The sequence below is a fragment of the Platalea leucorodia genome, assembly GCF_965183815.1.
Source record: "Platalea leucorodia genome assembly, chromosome: 21".
Lineage (NCBI taxonomy): Eukaryota > Metazoa > Chordata > Aves > Pelecaniformes > Threskiornithidae > Platalea > Platalea leucorodia.
In genome coordinates, this window is record NC_138843.1 from 6,768,744 (window position 1) to 6,782,269 (window position 13,526).

General features: G+C 45.7%; 2 protein-coding genes across 3 annotated transcripts in view; both read left to right on the top strand.

Moving 5' to 3' along the window:
- Positions 1-8,067, top strand: part of LMNB2 (lamin B2) — a 35,970-nt gene extending 27,903 nt beyond the window's left edge. Inside the window, exons 8-12 of one of the 2 annotated variants that reach the window (XM_082331496.1) lie at positions 45-336; positions 851-958; positions 1,650-1,769; positions 3,203-3,304; positions 4,575-8,067. In XM_082331496.1, coding sequence (XP_082187622.1) covers positions 45-336; positions 851-958; positions 1,650-1,769; positions 3,203-3,304; positions 4,575-4,616 — 664 coding nt within the window. In that variant the 3' untranslated portion in view covers positions 4,617-8,067. Of the gene's footprint in view, positions 1-44; positions 337-850; positions 959-1,649; positions 1,770-3,202; positions 3,305-3,397; positions 3,836-4,574 lie in introns of those variants that run through there. The other variant, XM_082331497.1, reaches the window with a different exon arrangement.
- Positions 8,068-11,365: 3,298 nt separating this feature from the next.
- TIMM13 (translocase of inner mitochondrial membrane 13) lies at positions 11,366-12,160 on the top strand. The gene is made up of 3 exons (XM_082331498.1): positions 11,366-11,587; positions 11,779-11,847; positions 11,924-12,160. The coding sequence occupies exons 1-3, from the start codon at positions 11,450-11,452 to the stop codon at positions 12,020-12,022; spliced, it is 306 nt and encodes a 101-aa protein (XP_082187624.1). The 5' UTR covers positions 11,366-11,449; the 3' UTR covers positions 12,023-12,160.
- The last annotated feature ends 1,366 nt before the right edge of the window (positions 12,161-13,526 follow it).

Here is a 13,526-nt window from a genome sequence, read left to right on the forward strand (position 1 = left end):
TTCCCTGGATGAGTTAATTAAAATGCTTGCTTCGTTGTGTTAAGGTTGAAGCTCTCTCCAAGTCCCTCCTCCCGTGTTACAGTCTCTCGGGCTACCTCCAGCAGCAGCAGTAGCAGTACTTCACTTGTTCGCTCCTCCCGAGGCAAACGAAAACGTATTGAAGCAGAGGAGCTTTCAGGCAGCGGAACAAGTGGAATTGGCACTGGAAGTATCAGCGGCAGCAGTAGTAGCAGTAGCTTCCAAATGTCCCAGCAAGCTTCAGCTACGGGAAGTATCAGCATAGAAGAGATAGACCTGGAGGGCAAATATGTTCAACTGAAGAACAACTCGGAGAAGGTGAGTGTCAGCAGAACTCCTAGGAAGCCAGGAGGAGGAGCTGAACTGAAATGTTACACGGCCTTTGTAGCACGAGCAGGTGGAGGCATGTGGAGAGCAGGAGCCACAGCTCAAGGTGCAGCATCCTGCAATTAACAGGGGCATTTGAAAGCTGAACGTTACAGTGTGCTAGCACAAGTGTAACGTTTGCTGCAGGAAGAGAACAGTTTGTGTCCCAAAGGTCTAAACATGCGTGCTGGTACCTTGCTCATGTAAATAGCCTTGCTGGCTCGAGAAGAACTGCTTTGTGTGAAATGTGTAACTTTTAAAATTTTGGTGAATGACCTTACAGGATTTACATTTTAGACTATTAGTGGGTATAGAAAAATACTTTCAAGTTAGAATGCAGCTGTCTACCAGCCATGTGAATAAATTTATATTCACGTTATTTTAGTAACAGAGACCTAGAGAAAGCTCTGATGCCCGTTTGCTCTGTTTTGCTCACAGTAAATAACCTTATGACTCTCTCCATTAGGATCAGTCTTTGGGTAACTGGAGACTGAAAAGACAAATTGGAGATGGAGAAGAAATTGCTTACAAATTTACTCCTAAGTATGTCCTCAGAGCTGGCCAGACTGTTACAGTAAGTTATACTTACAGTATGTCAAGAGCATGTTCCTTAGTTGATGCCGTGGCAGTTGTAAATCTGACGTTTGGTACTGATTTGGTGTATAACTTCTGGTTTCATGGATCTCACTTCGGAGGAGCAGGATTTCAGTTATAAAAATGCAGAACAGAAATTGGATTTCTATAGCAGCACGTCAGTATTTAAGACCATTTCGAGCACAGAGAAAGTTGAAGAAAAAGGGATTTTGGGGAGCAGGTCAAGGGCTGCTTGTTTTCAAACACTTTTGCCCAGGTTTGGAGCACTAACCCTGCCCAACCTCTTGATGAGACAGGAACATTTCAGAGCATTCATTCAGTCTAGTAGGCTTCAGTTAAGTTTAAGACTAGCCATTCTCAGCCTAAACTGTAGTAGAACAGCTGCTTTTCTGTAATTTTGTATTTTATTTTCAATCTGCAACAATGTTCTTTCAGAAGAGGAAATGGCTTTCTTTTAGTCAGTTCCAGCTACTTCTACTTAAGTATCAATTGCTCAGATACATATAAAAGATGAAATTGATACAAGTCATGGTGCAGGTAAAAGGGTAAAACTGCCATGGGAATTCAGAAACAAAACTGGTATGTAGAGAGAAGTAGGGGAATAGGGCGTTCTGTATATTTAAAAACAAAAAGTGCATAAACGGCTAATTACAGAATGTCTTTCTCTGTAGATTTGGGGTGCAGATGCAGGCGTATCTCATAGCCCCCCTTCTGTTCTCGTGTGGAAGAATCAAGGCAGCTGGGGCACCGGAGCAAATATCCGCACGTACCTCGTCAACTCCGAAGGGGAGGTAGGCGGTGTCTGCAGAAAAAAGCTGTGGGCTGGGTTAGCTCCCAAACTCTTTAACCTGGGGGGCGGGGGCGATGACAACAAACCCCTGATTTTAAGATCTCCCCTATTGTCTTCTAAAGTAAGACAGTTTATAAGGCTGAAATAATTAAATATCTGTACGTATCTCTGAGATTTTGGGGAAATTCTGGAAAACTGTGATCATCATCCTGATTACATCTGTAGACTTTTTTCCCTGTTTTAGAAAAATGCCCTGCTAGTGGAGAATTTGTTTGGAATTTGAGTATGTATTTTCAGAAGAGACAAAGAAAACAAGTATTGCTGGCAATTCCAAGTTACAGTATACAGTACCTACAATATTCTGGGGTGCAATGTAAATATTAATGTAGGACAATAGAGTCCTTTCAATGTTGGAAGTATATCAGAAGTTTTCATTTGGCACAGGTTCCTGTGTATTCTGCATTGTCCTACATCTGCCCACAACTGATTTTTTTAAAACCATCCCTGCAGAAGACTCCTGCAAGGGAGGATCGTGCTTTGGCTGTTATTCATAAATGTGCCATTATCCCAGCGATCTGATAGAAATAGGAAGGTGAAACAGACCACAGTTGTATCAGTTTTCATGCTGCCTTTCTTGCTGGCAATTCTGTGGAAGCGCTTTGTGCAGGAACAGCAGCACAGGACAAGGTAGGAGGGAGGGTCGTTTGTACAAATAGAAAGCTAACTGCCTTAGTATTCAAATAGAAGTGGTTAAATTAGTATCCGAAAACATTTCAAACCCATGTCCGTTCCCACTGCGGTTGCCTTTAGTATCCCTGCTTAGACGTGTATGTTTAGGGCGACTTTTGCCACAAGTAGAAATTTGCACCTGTGATTTGAAGGGTGCAAGGGTACAGAAGAATTTCTTACTACTAAGAAGGGTTAAAAATAATTTAGTAATAAAGGAAGCTTCCTGGGGCTTTAGAATTCTTTTGAGTGCCTGGTTTGGAAGACCGTGCTGATAATTGATACATGCAATTGATACAGACTATTGAGGAGAAATTAGGAATATTCTTAATGCTGTGTAATCATACTGAGAAACTTTAGTTTCTCACATTACGATGTCTCAGACAGCACCTAGCTGTGTCGGCTATGAGCTTCTATAAAATTGAGTAACGATCACCTGAAACACGGCTGCTTCCTCTCAGATCCCTAGGCAATGAAAGAAAATTCCTGAAGCTCAATTACATTACCATGCCTTTTAGTCGATAGAAATAGGAACGTTGTTGTGGTTTGCAGGATATTACGAGTATTTGCTTGCATAGCTGACATTAAATCTAGGGCGAGCTGCTTTAAATCCTCCAAAATTTAATAGGGGTATTATATTGATGGTATAGCAAAAACTTGAGATAGACGTAGACTACTGGCCATCTCCTTATCTGTCATTTTATGTAGGAAGTTGCAGTGAGAAGTGTTACTAAATCAGTAGTCGTGCGAGAGAACGAGGAGGAGGAGGATGAAGCGGAGTTTGGAGAGGAAGACCTTTTCAACCAACAGGTAAGAAGATGCAGACCAGATGTTTAACTTATGCCTCGGTGGTTGGATTAATCAGACATAAGATTTAGGGGGGGTCCCTTCAACTTTTGCCAGCTCTGAGCTTCCTGGTCCACAATGGGTGCTTGCAGAGGATGATCTCAGAATGCTCGCAACCCTGCAGCATTGCTACAGTGCACAGAGAGAGTGGAACAGGAGCGCTTCCTCCAGGAACAGGAGCGCTTCCTCCAGGAACAGGAGCGCTTCCTCCAGGAACAGGAGCGCTTCCTCCAGGAACTGCTGCTTGAACCCATAGCGGTGCAGCTCAAGCGGTGGCTAATGGCAGGTCCGGATGCCAGGGTATCTATGGAAGTATGCGACAGATCACAGATTTACAGCATTGCGATGATCTAGACTATTTTTAGGGTTCGTAAGATTAGTATTAGCAGTCACTGTTCCTCCCATTCCGGTATTTGTGTCTCTACAAAACCGTCTGTGGCATTCTTGCTGGAAACAGATTATAACCATTGGGAAATACAACCACTACAAACCAGGAAAGGGGGAGTGCTTCTGTTGCTGCAAGCTTCAGCTTATTGGTTTATTTTCTGATAGTATACACCTGCTACATTTGAAATACACTTGTTTTTTCTTAATAACACCACCTGTACATTGTCATAACCCTTAGTCAAGTACTATGAAATAACTGACCAGCAACTGGCAGAGTGAAAAGGAAAAAGATACTTCACACAGGTGACACCAGAAAATATTTTATTTCAAAGTCAAGCGATTGGTTCTCCTGATCAGTGGCCATTAGTAGCTCTTTTCACAACTCATTCTTTGAGGTTTGAAGTTGAGTTCTGAAAGCTTTTTTGGTCTCCAGGAGATTGAGCAGAGTATTTGTGGTATAAAGCAACTGAAACAGAAACTTTTTTTTTAACGCAAAGCAGCAGCTATGCAGCACAGATCTCTCTCAAATGGCAACATCCTTTGAAATAAAGGAAGGAACCTCCTGTTCTAAAGCTAACAACATTTTCATTTCTCACCTGTATCAGTGTTGAGAGTATGGACCAACCAACCTGTCGTAGAAAACCACAGCCCGAGTAGCAGTGTCTTAATCCTGCAGCAGACTGTGACGTGTGCTGTGCTTTCCCTGTAGTTGTGATGTTCCTTGAATGTAACTAAACTAAAAAAAAAAAAAAAAATGCTTTTAACTACTGAGATTATAGTCAGAGTCTAGGCTTACAATATGAAAAGCTAGTAAGACTTGAGTTCAACTGTGTCTGTCTTATTTTAGGGGGATCCCAGAACAACCTCTAGAGGATGCTCAGTGATGTGAAGAAAGAAAAAAGAAACTATTATTTGCTAATTTTTTTCATTTATTTCCTTTTATTTTTGCTATTTTTTTCCCTCCAGAGCCACTGAAAACTATTTTTATATGCATCATCTGATTTCTTTGAAGTTTACTCCTTGGTACATTTTTATAAAAAAATCAAAAAAAACCTTTACTGAACAAAACTGCCAGAATTTTTAATAGATTTCTTTATTTTTTCCCTCTTTGTTGAAACACTATATTGGAATACAACATTTTCCCACACAGAGTTTAAAGTGCTATGTACAAACCTGCAGCAGAAAAGGAATTTTTAGCTAAAATGGGATGAGACTCCTCGAGTGTACGGTAAATCTATAATTTCATATATAACCAGGATAACTAAAAAAAAAAAAGTTTAAGACAGCATGTTTATCTGCAGGGCCCCAGGAGAGCTTCACAGTAGTGTTTCCTCCCTGCTTTAAGAAATGGTAGTATCTTGCCTGGTGTCCTCAGCAGTGGCCAGCTTAGGGAAACTAGACGCCAAGTTCATTAAAAAACGCTCCTCCCCCAGTGGCAGTTCCACAGGGAAGCTGCACGTGAGACGGTCTCGGCTCAGGACCGTGGCGTCTTGTCCTGCTCCAGGATTTGACAGCCCAGTGTAAAACCATCCGAACTGGTCAACACCTGAGTTCCAAATCATGAGTTCAGAAGATGGAGAGTGGTGGGTTCTGCTTCCTGAACACATACACCATCTTAAAGTGCGAAAGTGTCAAAACCTGAGTTTTTTAACTGTTTTTTTTTCAGGGGATTTTGACATTGTCACAAAGGAGACCTTGTTAAATCATGGGCACAAGTTGTGATGTACAGCATTTATGATGTTAAGCATCATGATTTAATGCTTTTGACATATTCAGCATTAAACAGAATGATTAAGTTTTTAGCTGTTAAAAATATTTTTACTTCTGGCGATGATAATTATTGGGGATTTTAAAGGTTATCCTGTGTAAATGTTGACTTTTTTTAATCGGAGCTAGATGCAGCTTGTTCATACTTGTGTTGTATTTAAAGGGGCACTGTCGGATATCTTAAGGAGCCGCATTTGCAAAATAGTACAGAAATAGTTTAATGACTTTTTTTAAAAAGTTAAAAGGAACTGCTGTTGTTTAGGGCGTAAGCGTTGCTTTGCAATGTTCAAATGCTCGAAGTAAAGTCTACCAGTGAGTGAAGGGAGAATAATTTGGTTTGTTAAAAAAAAAAAAAAAAAAAAAGCTTTGTATGAGCAGCAGGGGACTTTTATTGCAGTATGATGCATTTTGTATCTGACAGTGCCCCTTTAGCTCAAGGTTTCTTCTGCTGCATTTCTGTGGCGATAACCGGCTCCCGTAAGGGTTAGTCCCGTCAGGTTACTATAGGGATATACAGTAGTACATCTTTAAGCACTAGGAAAAATACTTGACTGCTCCAAAGAATGTACTGGCTACTGTACAAGCCAATGTTTTTTCCACTAGTTGTTAGTTTGGATACAAAATTTGGATACCATTTGATGCCAGCAAAGAATCCTGTTTTTACCTGCACTCTTGAGCTCTGATCTTGCCATTCAAATAGTTTAGACTCCGCAAACAAGCTACAAGGTTTGGATGTTTTCGGTGGCTTTTGGACATTGTGTTCTCTGAACAGTATTGTGACTGACAGATATAACCTAGCAGGTCAGTTTAGTGGCTTTGACTGATGGCTTTGTAATGCAAGCAGGGTGGGAACAAACGACTTTTTTGAAGCTTAAGGATTTATTTTACCATTTAAAAATAAATCAGAGATGCAACTTTTTGAGTGGGACGACTGAATTACTGAAGTTAAACTAATAGAAATTTAGAATTATGGTTTAATCCATTATCAGAAGATCCATTACAGTATGCAGATTTGGCTGTTTGGGCTAATGGGACAACTTTATTGATGTACTTGGCCATTTTTCTGATGTAATTTTCCCACTCTGCTTGAGTAGAAGGTTAAATATGTAGTAAATCATGTCTATCTCTCTGTAAAATGTATCTAGTGAAATTATGTTTCTCAGACATACTGTTATCAATTACCTTTTCTAAATTGGTTGTTATGCAAATGAATGCAATCAATGTAAAAGTATTTTTGCAATGCACCTTCCAACCACTGGACATCATTTCCCTTTCTGACCCATGGCTTCTATAACAGACTTACAGAATGTTTGAGGGCTTTTTGCTTTTTTTCTAAAGATCTGTATTTATTTTTTTTTACATTGGCCAGTTTTCAGATTGCTTATTCTTCAAGATTGTCCTGTAAATTGAAGATTGTTCTGTGATCTTAAATACTAAAACAATGAGTGTGTAGTTAATTTGCATTTTTTCTGTGAATTTTTTTGTTTCTGTAAAGAATGGGCTAGGAAAGGCAGCTCGAATGAGGAAAAACCTCTTGCTACCTGAGCCATAGTTTTCGTAACAGCTACTGTATGGGGAATGTGTCTTCTCGTAGCCTTAAGGACTGGTGCTTGCAGATCTTTTGTGATGAGCACTGTGCCCTTCGGTAACAGTCTGCAGAATTTGTCCTTAGATTAGGAACTGTGTCCTTTTTAACGTTGGAAGCAGTTTGGTTTATTCTTCAGTACCATGTTCAGGTATGTACAGATGTTCATATAAAACAGTGATGGACACTGTGGGAAAAGCTGAATGCCAGCAGTCTAAATGCGGGCGATTCTGTCACCACAGTGCTTTCTAAAAGGCTACTAAAAATGAGAAATAATTCCTAGCTGTAAATTACAAGACACAGAAAAACTACTGTATTCCACGTGCGTCCTTTTGTGTGTCTGTGTCTTCTCTAGACACCATCCCTTCCTCTTGCTTTTGATGCTGAGCTCCAGTATAACAGCACTACCCCTTTGAGGCTGGTGATCCATACTGGGAGTTTTTTTGGCTTTACCAAACCAAAAAGCATTGTTTCTTTTTTTTTCTGTCTTTCAAGGATTTTTTTTTTCCATTTTCAGGATAATTAAAGCTTTCTGTTACAATAAAACCCAGTGTCCCCTTGCCCTCTTCTCTGATTTGATCCTGTATGTGAACCACTCTTGAAGAAGCTGGAGGACAGTCAGCACTTCTACTCCAGTGTCTGGTATCAGATGTAGAGCCTGAAGTAGATTTGACTTGTCAGGACAAAAATGATTTTAAGGCTTCTCTGATTAGGGAAGTTAAGCAGTATAGCTCTTATCACAGTAGTTACTTGAGTGTAACTACCCATATGGATGTTCTTATTCCAGAAAAATAAGCAAACACCTTTATTCTGGATGAAACAGTAAAAACGATTCCTAAATGATTCTCACTGGTTAAGAGGGGGAAGGAATAACAGCATACCTGCAGCGGAATAGTTAAGCCAATCTTTTCATTGTGTAGATCATCACAGGATATAACATAAAATACGATAAACGCATACTACCTACTTCTAAGTTCGTACCATGTGAAAACGCTTGTGTCGGAGCAAGCCCATCCACCTGCAGACCCAACGGTGACGTGGCGCCCTGCAGCGGGACACGGCTACAGACAGCTCTGGCATTTCACGCCACATCTTTCTCCCTTGCCTCTGTATTTGTTACTTTAGCTGTTGTGTTGCAGCGACTTATTCCACGTAACAGAGTGGCTGTGGTTCCCTGGTTGCTGCACAGCTTTATTCCCCCGTGTGTCTGGTTAGGCGGGTTCGGACTCTAGATTTGCCCTGACAAAAACAATAGTTTACACCGATGCATTGCGCTCTTGTCTTCAGCACCATTTTGCCCTTAGATAGGAGTTGGCTGGCGCAGTTTGCGTTTGTAGCAGGAACCAAAAGTCTCAGGAAGAAAATAAAGATCTGCTCCCCGTGACCTGCAATGCAAAAGCCAGATGAGCTTGTCTGCAGCTTGTGTTAATTGTGAAAGTTGTACTGCAGGGCGGAGCAGACCATACTGTGAACGGCGATCACTTACTGTGCGTGTTTATCCTTGAGCAACGGGACACCTCATGTTCAGTTCAGGGATCTTACTGGTTTTTATAGCCCTTTTTTTCTTCTTTTTAATGCGCATCCTGTATAAAGGCCCTTTAACTGCCGCCTGAGCAGGCGTTAGGTAGAAGAGGCTTGTAGAAATCCTGTCCGCAGCCCAGAACACTTGAGAATCTGTTTCTTTTGTGGGCATCAGAAAGATTTTGATGCTGTGTGAAAACACGCATGCTCTCTGTTTTAGCTCTCTTTTAGCCACTTCTCTCTCTTCTTTCTGTATCTTCTTTTGAAAGTCTTATCTCTAAACAAAGGCATTATCCGTATTTGATACTGGATTTTATTGCCACTGTTGGGTCCAAACCCTGTGTGAGCAGGAAACAAAGCCTTGTTGTAACCCAGTGAGTGGAAGGTGAGATAGCGATTGCATTGTTCAAAGCTTTGTTTTAGCTGAATGTCAAGACAAATTATATTGGAGAGTTTCTTTTCTCACTTAAAATGGCCTGGGAAACAGAATTTTTATTTGCCCTTCAATATGCTTAGCTTTAAACCAGTTTAAAATAATTTAAAAGTGTTTTTTTATACAAGACCATATTTACATGCAATTATTATTTGTAAACATAATGCCTTTCTTGAAATGCTAAGGTCTAGAGAGTGAACAGGATGCTTAATATTGAAAGAATAGCACAAGCAGTGAATTGACTTGGAGTTCAGGAAAAGAAAACGCATTTCATTGAGCTGCTAGTGAGCTTTTAATGAAGTGACGATTCCGTGTCGATAAGGTAGATGTTACTGTGTATTCCAGCTGCCCAGATCGTCGTTACACTAAAACTGCAAGCAATAAGCTGTTTTAAAAAAGTTTAAGCCAAAACGCTTTCCATTTAGGCACAACAGTACATTCTCAGTTGAACTCTATTTTCATAACAGTGATGCCTTCTGACTTGAATTGTGATTTTTTTTTTTTTTTTTTAATTTTTTTTTTTTTCTTAACCCGACCTGTATGTAGTGGGTCTGGTTCTATAGGTCACTGGTCAGTTTAACTGACCACCTCTGGTCAGCTGCTGCAGACGAGTTTTTAGAAGGTTCAAGTTTTTAAAGAATTGTGTAAAAGATTGCAAATTGAAATACGAAGACAAAATGATGAAAATGTTCACATGGAACTTAGGAAAACTATATAATGATCTAGACTTTATCATTTCAAAGTGGTTTTTTTTTTTTCTTTTTAGAATATGCATGCCAAATGTCTTGTCTTTTTCAATGATTTGTAATATACATTTTATGACTGGAAACTTTTTGTACAACACACTCGAATAAATGTTTTGCATTTTATTTGTTTCCTTCTCTCATTTGACCAACACAGAGGCCACGGGGGCTGTTTGAGATGATACAGCCCAGGGGCCCTCCCTGTGTAGAGAGCGGGGACGATGAGCTCCGCACCCTAAAAGCGGTCAGCTGAATCCTTGCGTGTGCTCCAGAAGCAACCACGTGCTTTCCTTTGAACTGTACGTAGATGCGGCGCTTGTGGAAAGCGCTGTCCTCTCTGATCCCGACAAAAGCAGAGGGAGGATCGTGAGTAGCTGGAGCAGATAAACTTCTCTCCCTCCCTCGCTGCCCTGCTGACCTCTGCAGCCCCTGAAGGGCTCCTTTCCACTTAGCCTGCCTGATCCGGACTTGGGAGAACAAGAGCAGATGCAGACCCTGGCAGGGGTTGGTCCTCGGGCCCTAGGGCAGGGGCTGAGGCGGTGCTGAGCTGCCCTGTCCAGCACCAGCCTGGCTCAGTTTCCAGTCTGTTTCTTTTCACTACTCTGTACTCATTATAAAATTGTGCCATAGGCAACTACCCCATCTTTAACGCCAGCTGACGATAGTTCTGCGAGGGGTAGGCATGATTTCAAGGGGCCAGACCCACAGACAGGGTGATACAGTCCACACTCCTCTCGGAGCGTGGGCTCTAGGTTGTGAAGATGAGAGGAGTTTTAGCTGTAGCTCTGCTGTAATGCTCGGTTCCTTGGCTCACAGAGGGAAGCAGGGATCTCCTTTCTGCCCATCACATCTACTCCTGGAAAAAGCTCTGTAGCGTTGTCATCTCCCGTTTGCTTCTACCAACTCCCACAGCATTCGTACGTTCTCACTTAATGGAGGTTACACCATCGTGCAACTGATGCGGGCTTTAAGGGTACGAGCCTCTTACCTGAGCCATCTAAGGCAGAGGGAACCAAAGGACAGAAGAATTAATTTCAGAGAAAATTCACCAGGGGGTTGCTCTCTGTAGGGAGCCCAGACCACAACGCTCCTATTTCATGTCGGGACGCCGTCGTGCGGCACTTTTCTCTGTGGTAAAGCCGTTCCAGGTCCCTTCCCGCTGCCGCAGTGTGCGCGGCTCCCCTTAAAACCCGGCACCCGGGCGCTGCGCTGCGCCCGCCCTGCCGCAGCCCCCTGCGCGGCCCCGCCGCCGGCCCGGCCTCCCGCCCTCGCACCGCCGGGGACCAGGCAGCGGGGGGACACCCGGCCCCGGGGCAGCCCTGCAGGAGCGCTTCCAGCCCCGGGACTCAGAAGCTGCCTCAGGGCCGCCGCCACAGTGGGTGGTGACACCGAACTCGTCCCGACCCGGCCCGCGGGCCCCTGCCCGCACCCCGCGCCCCCGGGCGCCTCAGGCGGAGCGGCCACCCGCCACCGCTGCGCACGGCGGGGAGCGGGGCCGCCCCCGGGGCCTTCGCGGGCCCCCCCCGCCCTCGCCACCGCCCTCCGCCGCCGGAGGCCCCTGGGAGCGGCGGTGCCGCCCGGCGGCCGCCCCGGAGCACGCTGGGAGCCGTAGTCCCGGCGAGCCGCCATTTCGCCGGCAGCGTGGGGGCCGCCGCCCGCGGTGACTTTGCGGCATGGAGAGCGGCTTCGGCTCCGACTTCGGCTCCGACTTCGGCTCCGGGGGTGGCGGTGGGGGGAAGCTGGACCCGGGGCTCATCATGGAGCAGGTGAAGGTGCAGATCGCCGTGGCCAACGCGCAGGAGCTCTTGCAGGTCAGGAGGGGCCGCGGGGGGCGGGCGGGGGCTGCGCCGGTGCCGCTCGGTCCCGCTCAGCCCCGGCAGCGCGGGCGGCCCTGCGGCCCGGGGGAGCCCGGCCCTGCCGCTGCCCTCGCAGCGCGGGCGGCGGGACGCGGCGGGCCGGGCCGGGCCGGGCCCGCGGCGCCTCTCACGGCCTCTCTCCGCAGCGCATGACGGACAAGTGCTTTCGGAAGTGCATCGGGAAGCCCGGCGGGGCGCTGGACAACTCGGAGCAGGTGAGCGCGGTCGGGGAGAGGCGGGGAGCCGCGGGCCCGCGCCCGGGGCGGCCGCTGAGGGCTCTCCGTCCCGCAGAAGTGCATCGCCATGTGCATGGACCGGTACATGGACGCCTGGAACACGGTTTCCCGAGCCTACAACTCTCGGCTGCAGCGGGAGAGAGCCAACATGTGAAGCGCCCCGGCTCCCGGAGCAGGGAGGGACCATGTGGGGAAGGGACGAGCGGCCAGTCCAGGTGGCTGGGGGCGAAACCCTGCTGCCTTTCCAGCCCCTGCCATGGCAGAGCAATAAACCCTCGCTGAACCTTTTGCATCCATTGGCTTTTATTAGCACCAGCCCCAGGAGCGAGTGAATTTTCCAGCTTTGAGAGCCGCCGTGAGCTGCTTGGTTTGCCTCATGCCCTTCCCACCGGTCCAGCCTGGCCAAGGCATACAGCAGCTGATAAACCCCTGCTGAAGGGCTGCAAGGGGCAAGGAGCCTTCTGTGGAAAAGGGGGGCCAAGCCAGCAACACGGTCCCCTTGCGCAGGAAGCAAGCACGGACCCAGCCATCAGGTAGTTACCCAGTCCCTTTTCATCAGTGGGAAAGCTGCTATAAGATGCTGCGCAGGCCACACTGGGCTCTTTCTTCCCTTGTATTTGTATGGCTGAATGTGGGGCTCCCTCTTGGGCTTGCAGGCTTTGACTCGGCTCCAGCAGTGTGCCGGGGAGCAGGGGTGCTCTTACCCGGTTTGCAGCACAGCCTGGCAAATAGCTGTACAAGCACAGCTGGGGATGAAGAGGGCTGGGAAGTACTTGGGTGCTTGCTTTATAGAATAAAATGTGTTGTGTGGCTGTGGTATTCTGTAACTGCTGGTTTGGCTCTGGCACAGACCTTCCATCTTGGAGCCTACCTTCTAGGCATCATTTTTTTGAGGGAGGAGCACTTCTGCAGCAGAGGACTGGGGTCTGCTTTGGGGCTGAGCTCTGTGGTGCTCTTGGCTTACACACCTCTCCTGGAAAGGTGGGCTTATGCTGTGTAGCCAGCAGCGTGCACAGCAGCTGGAAGAGGAGAGTGTTGGAGATTACAAGTGCCCATGCCTCTGTAGTGAGATTTCTGAAGTCCCTTCTTTTGAAGCTCTTCGGTATTTTATAAAATATTTCACTGTTTGCTGGGGCAGGGAGACAGGCTGAAAGGATGACATCTCCTTAGCTGCTAGGGAAAACCCGATTTCACTTCATCTCCCAAGGTCCTGGCTTCTGTGAAGGGACTAAAGTGTTCTCACACAAGGTAAACTAGTAGGAGATAACTGGATGTTTGGACTAACTGAAACTGAACTGGAGTTCCCCATCCAGACTGGGCAGAGTGACTACTTGAAAATAAAGTGCTTTCCAGCCATGTTTGCTTAGGGGCCTTTTTACTTTTCTTTATGGCTGTATGAATTTTTTGGTGCTGGCTGTGCAGCGGTCCCGTTTCATTGATGGGAGCATCCCACAGGTGTTCCAGCCACGCATCTGAACCCCTCTTGAGCTGAGCCATGCCTGGAAGCCAGGTCTCCCACCTTGCTCGCGCTCTACCTGGGAAAGCAGTGGATCTCCCTGCCAGCTGGGCTGGGAAAGAAGAAACCTCTTGCTATACCCAAATACAGAGCTTAAGTGCCAAAGACTAGGAAGGCGTTTGGGGTACTAGCTGCTGTTCAG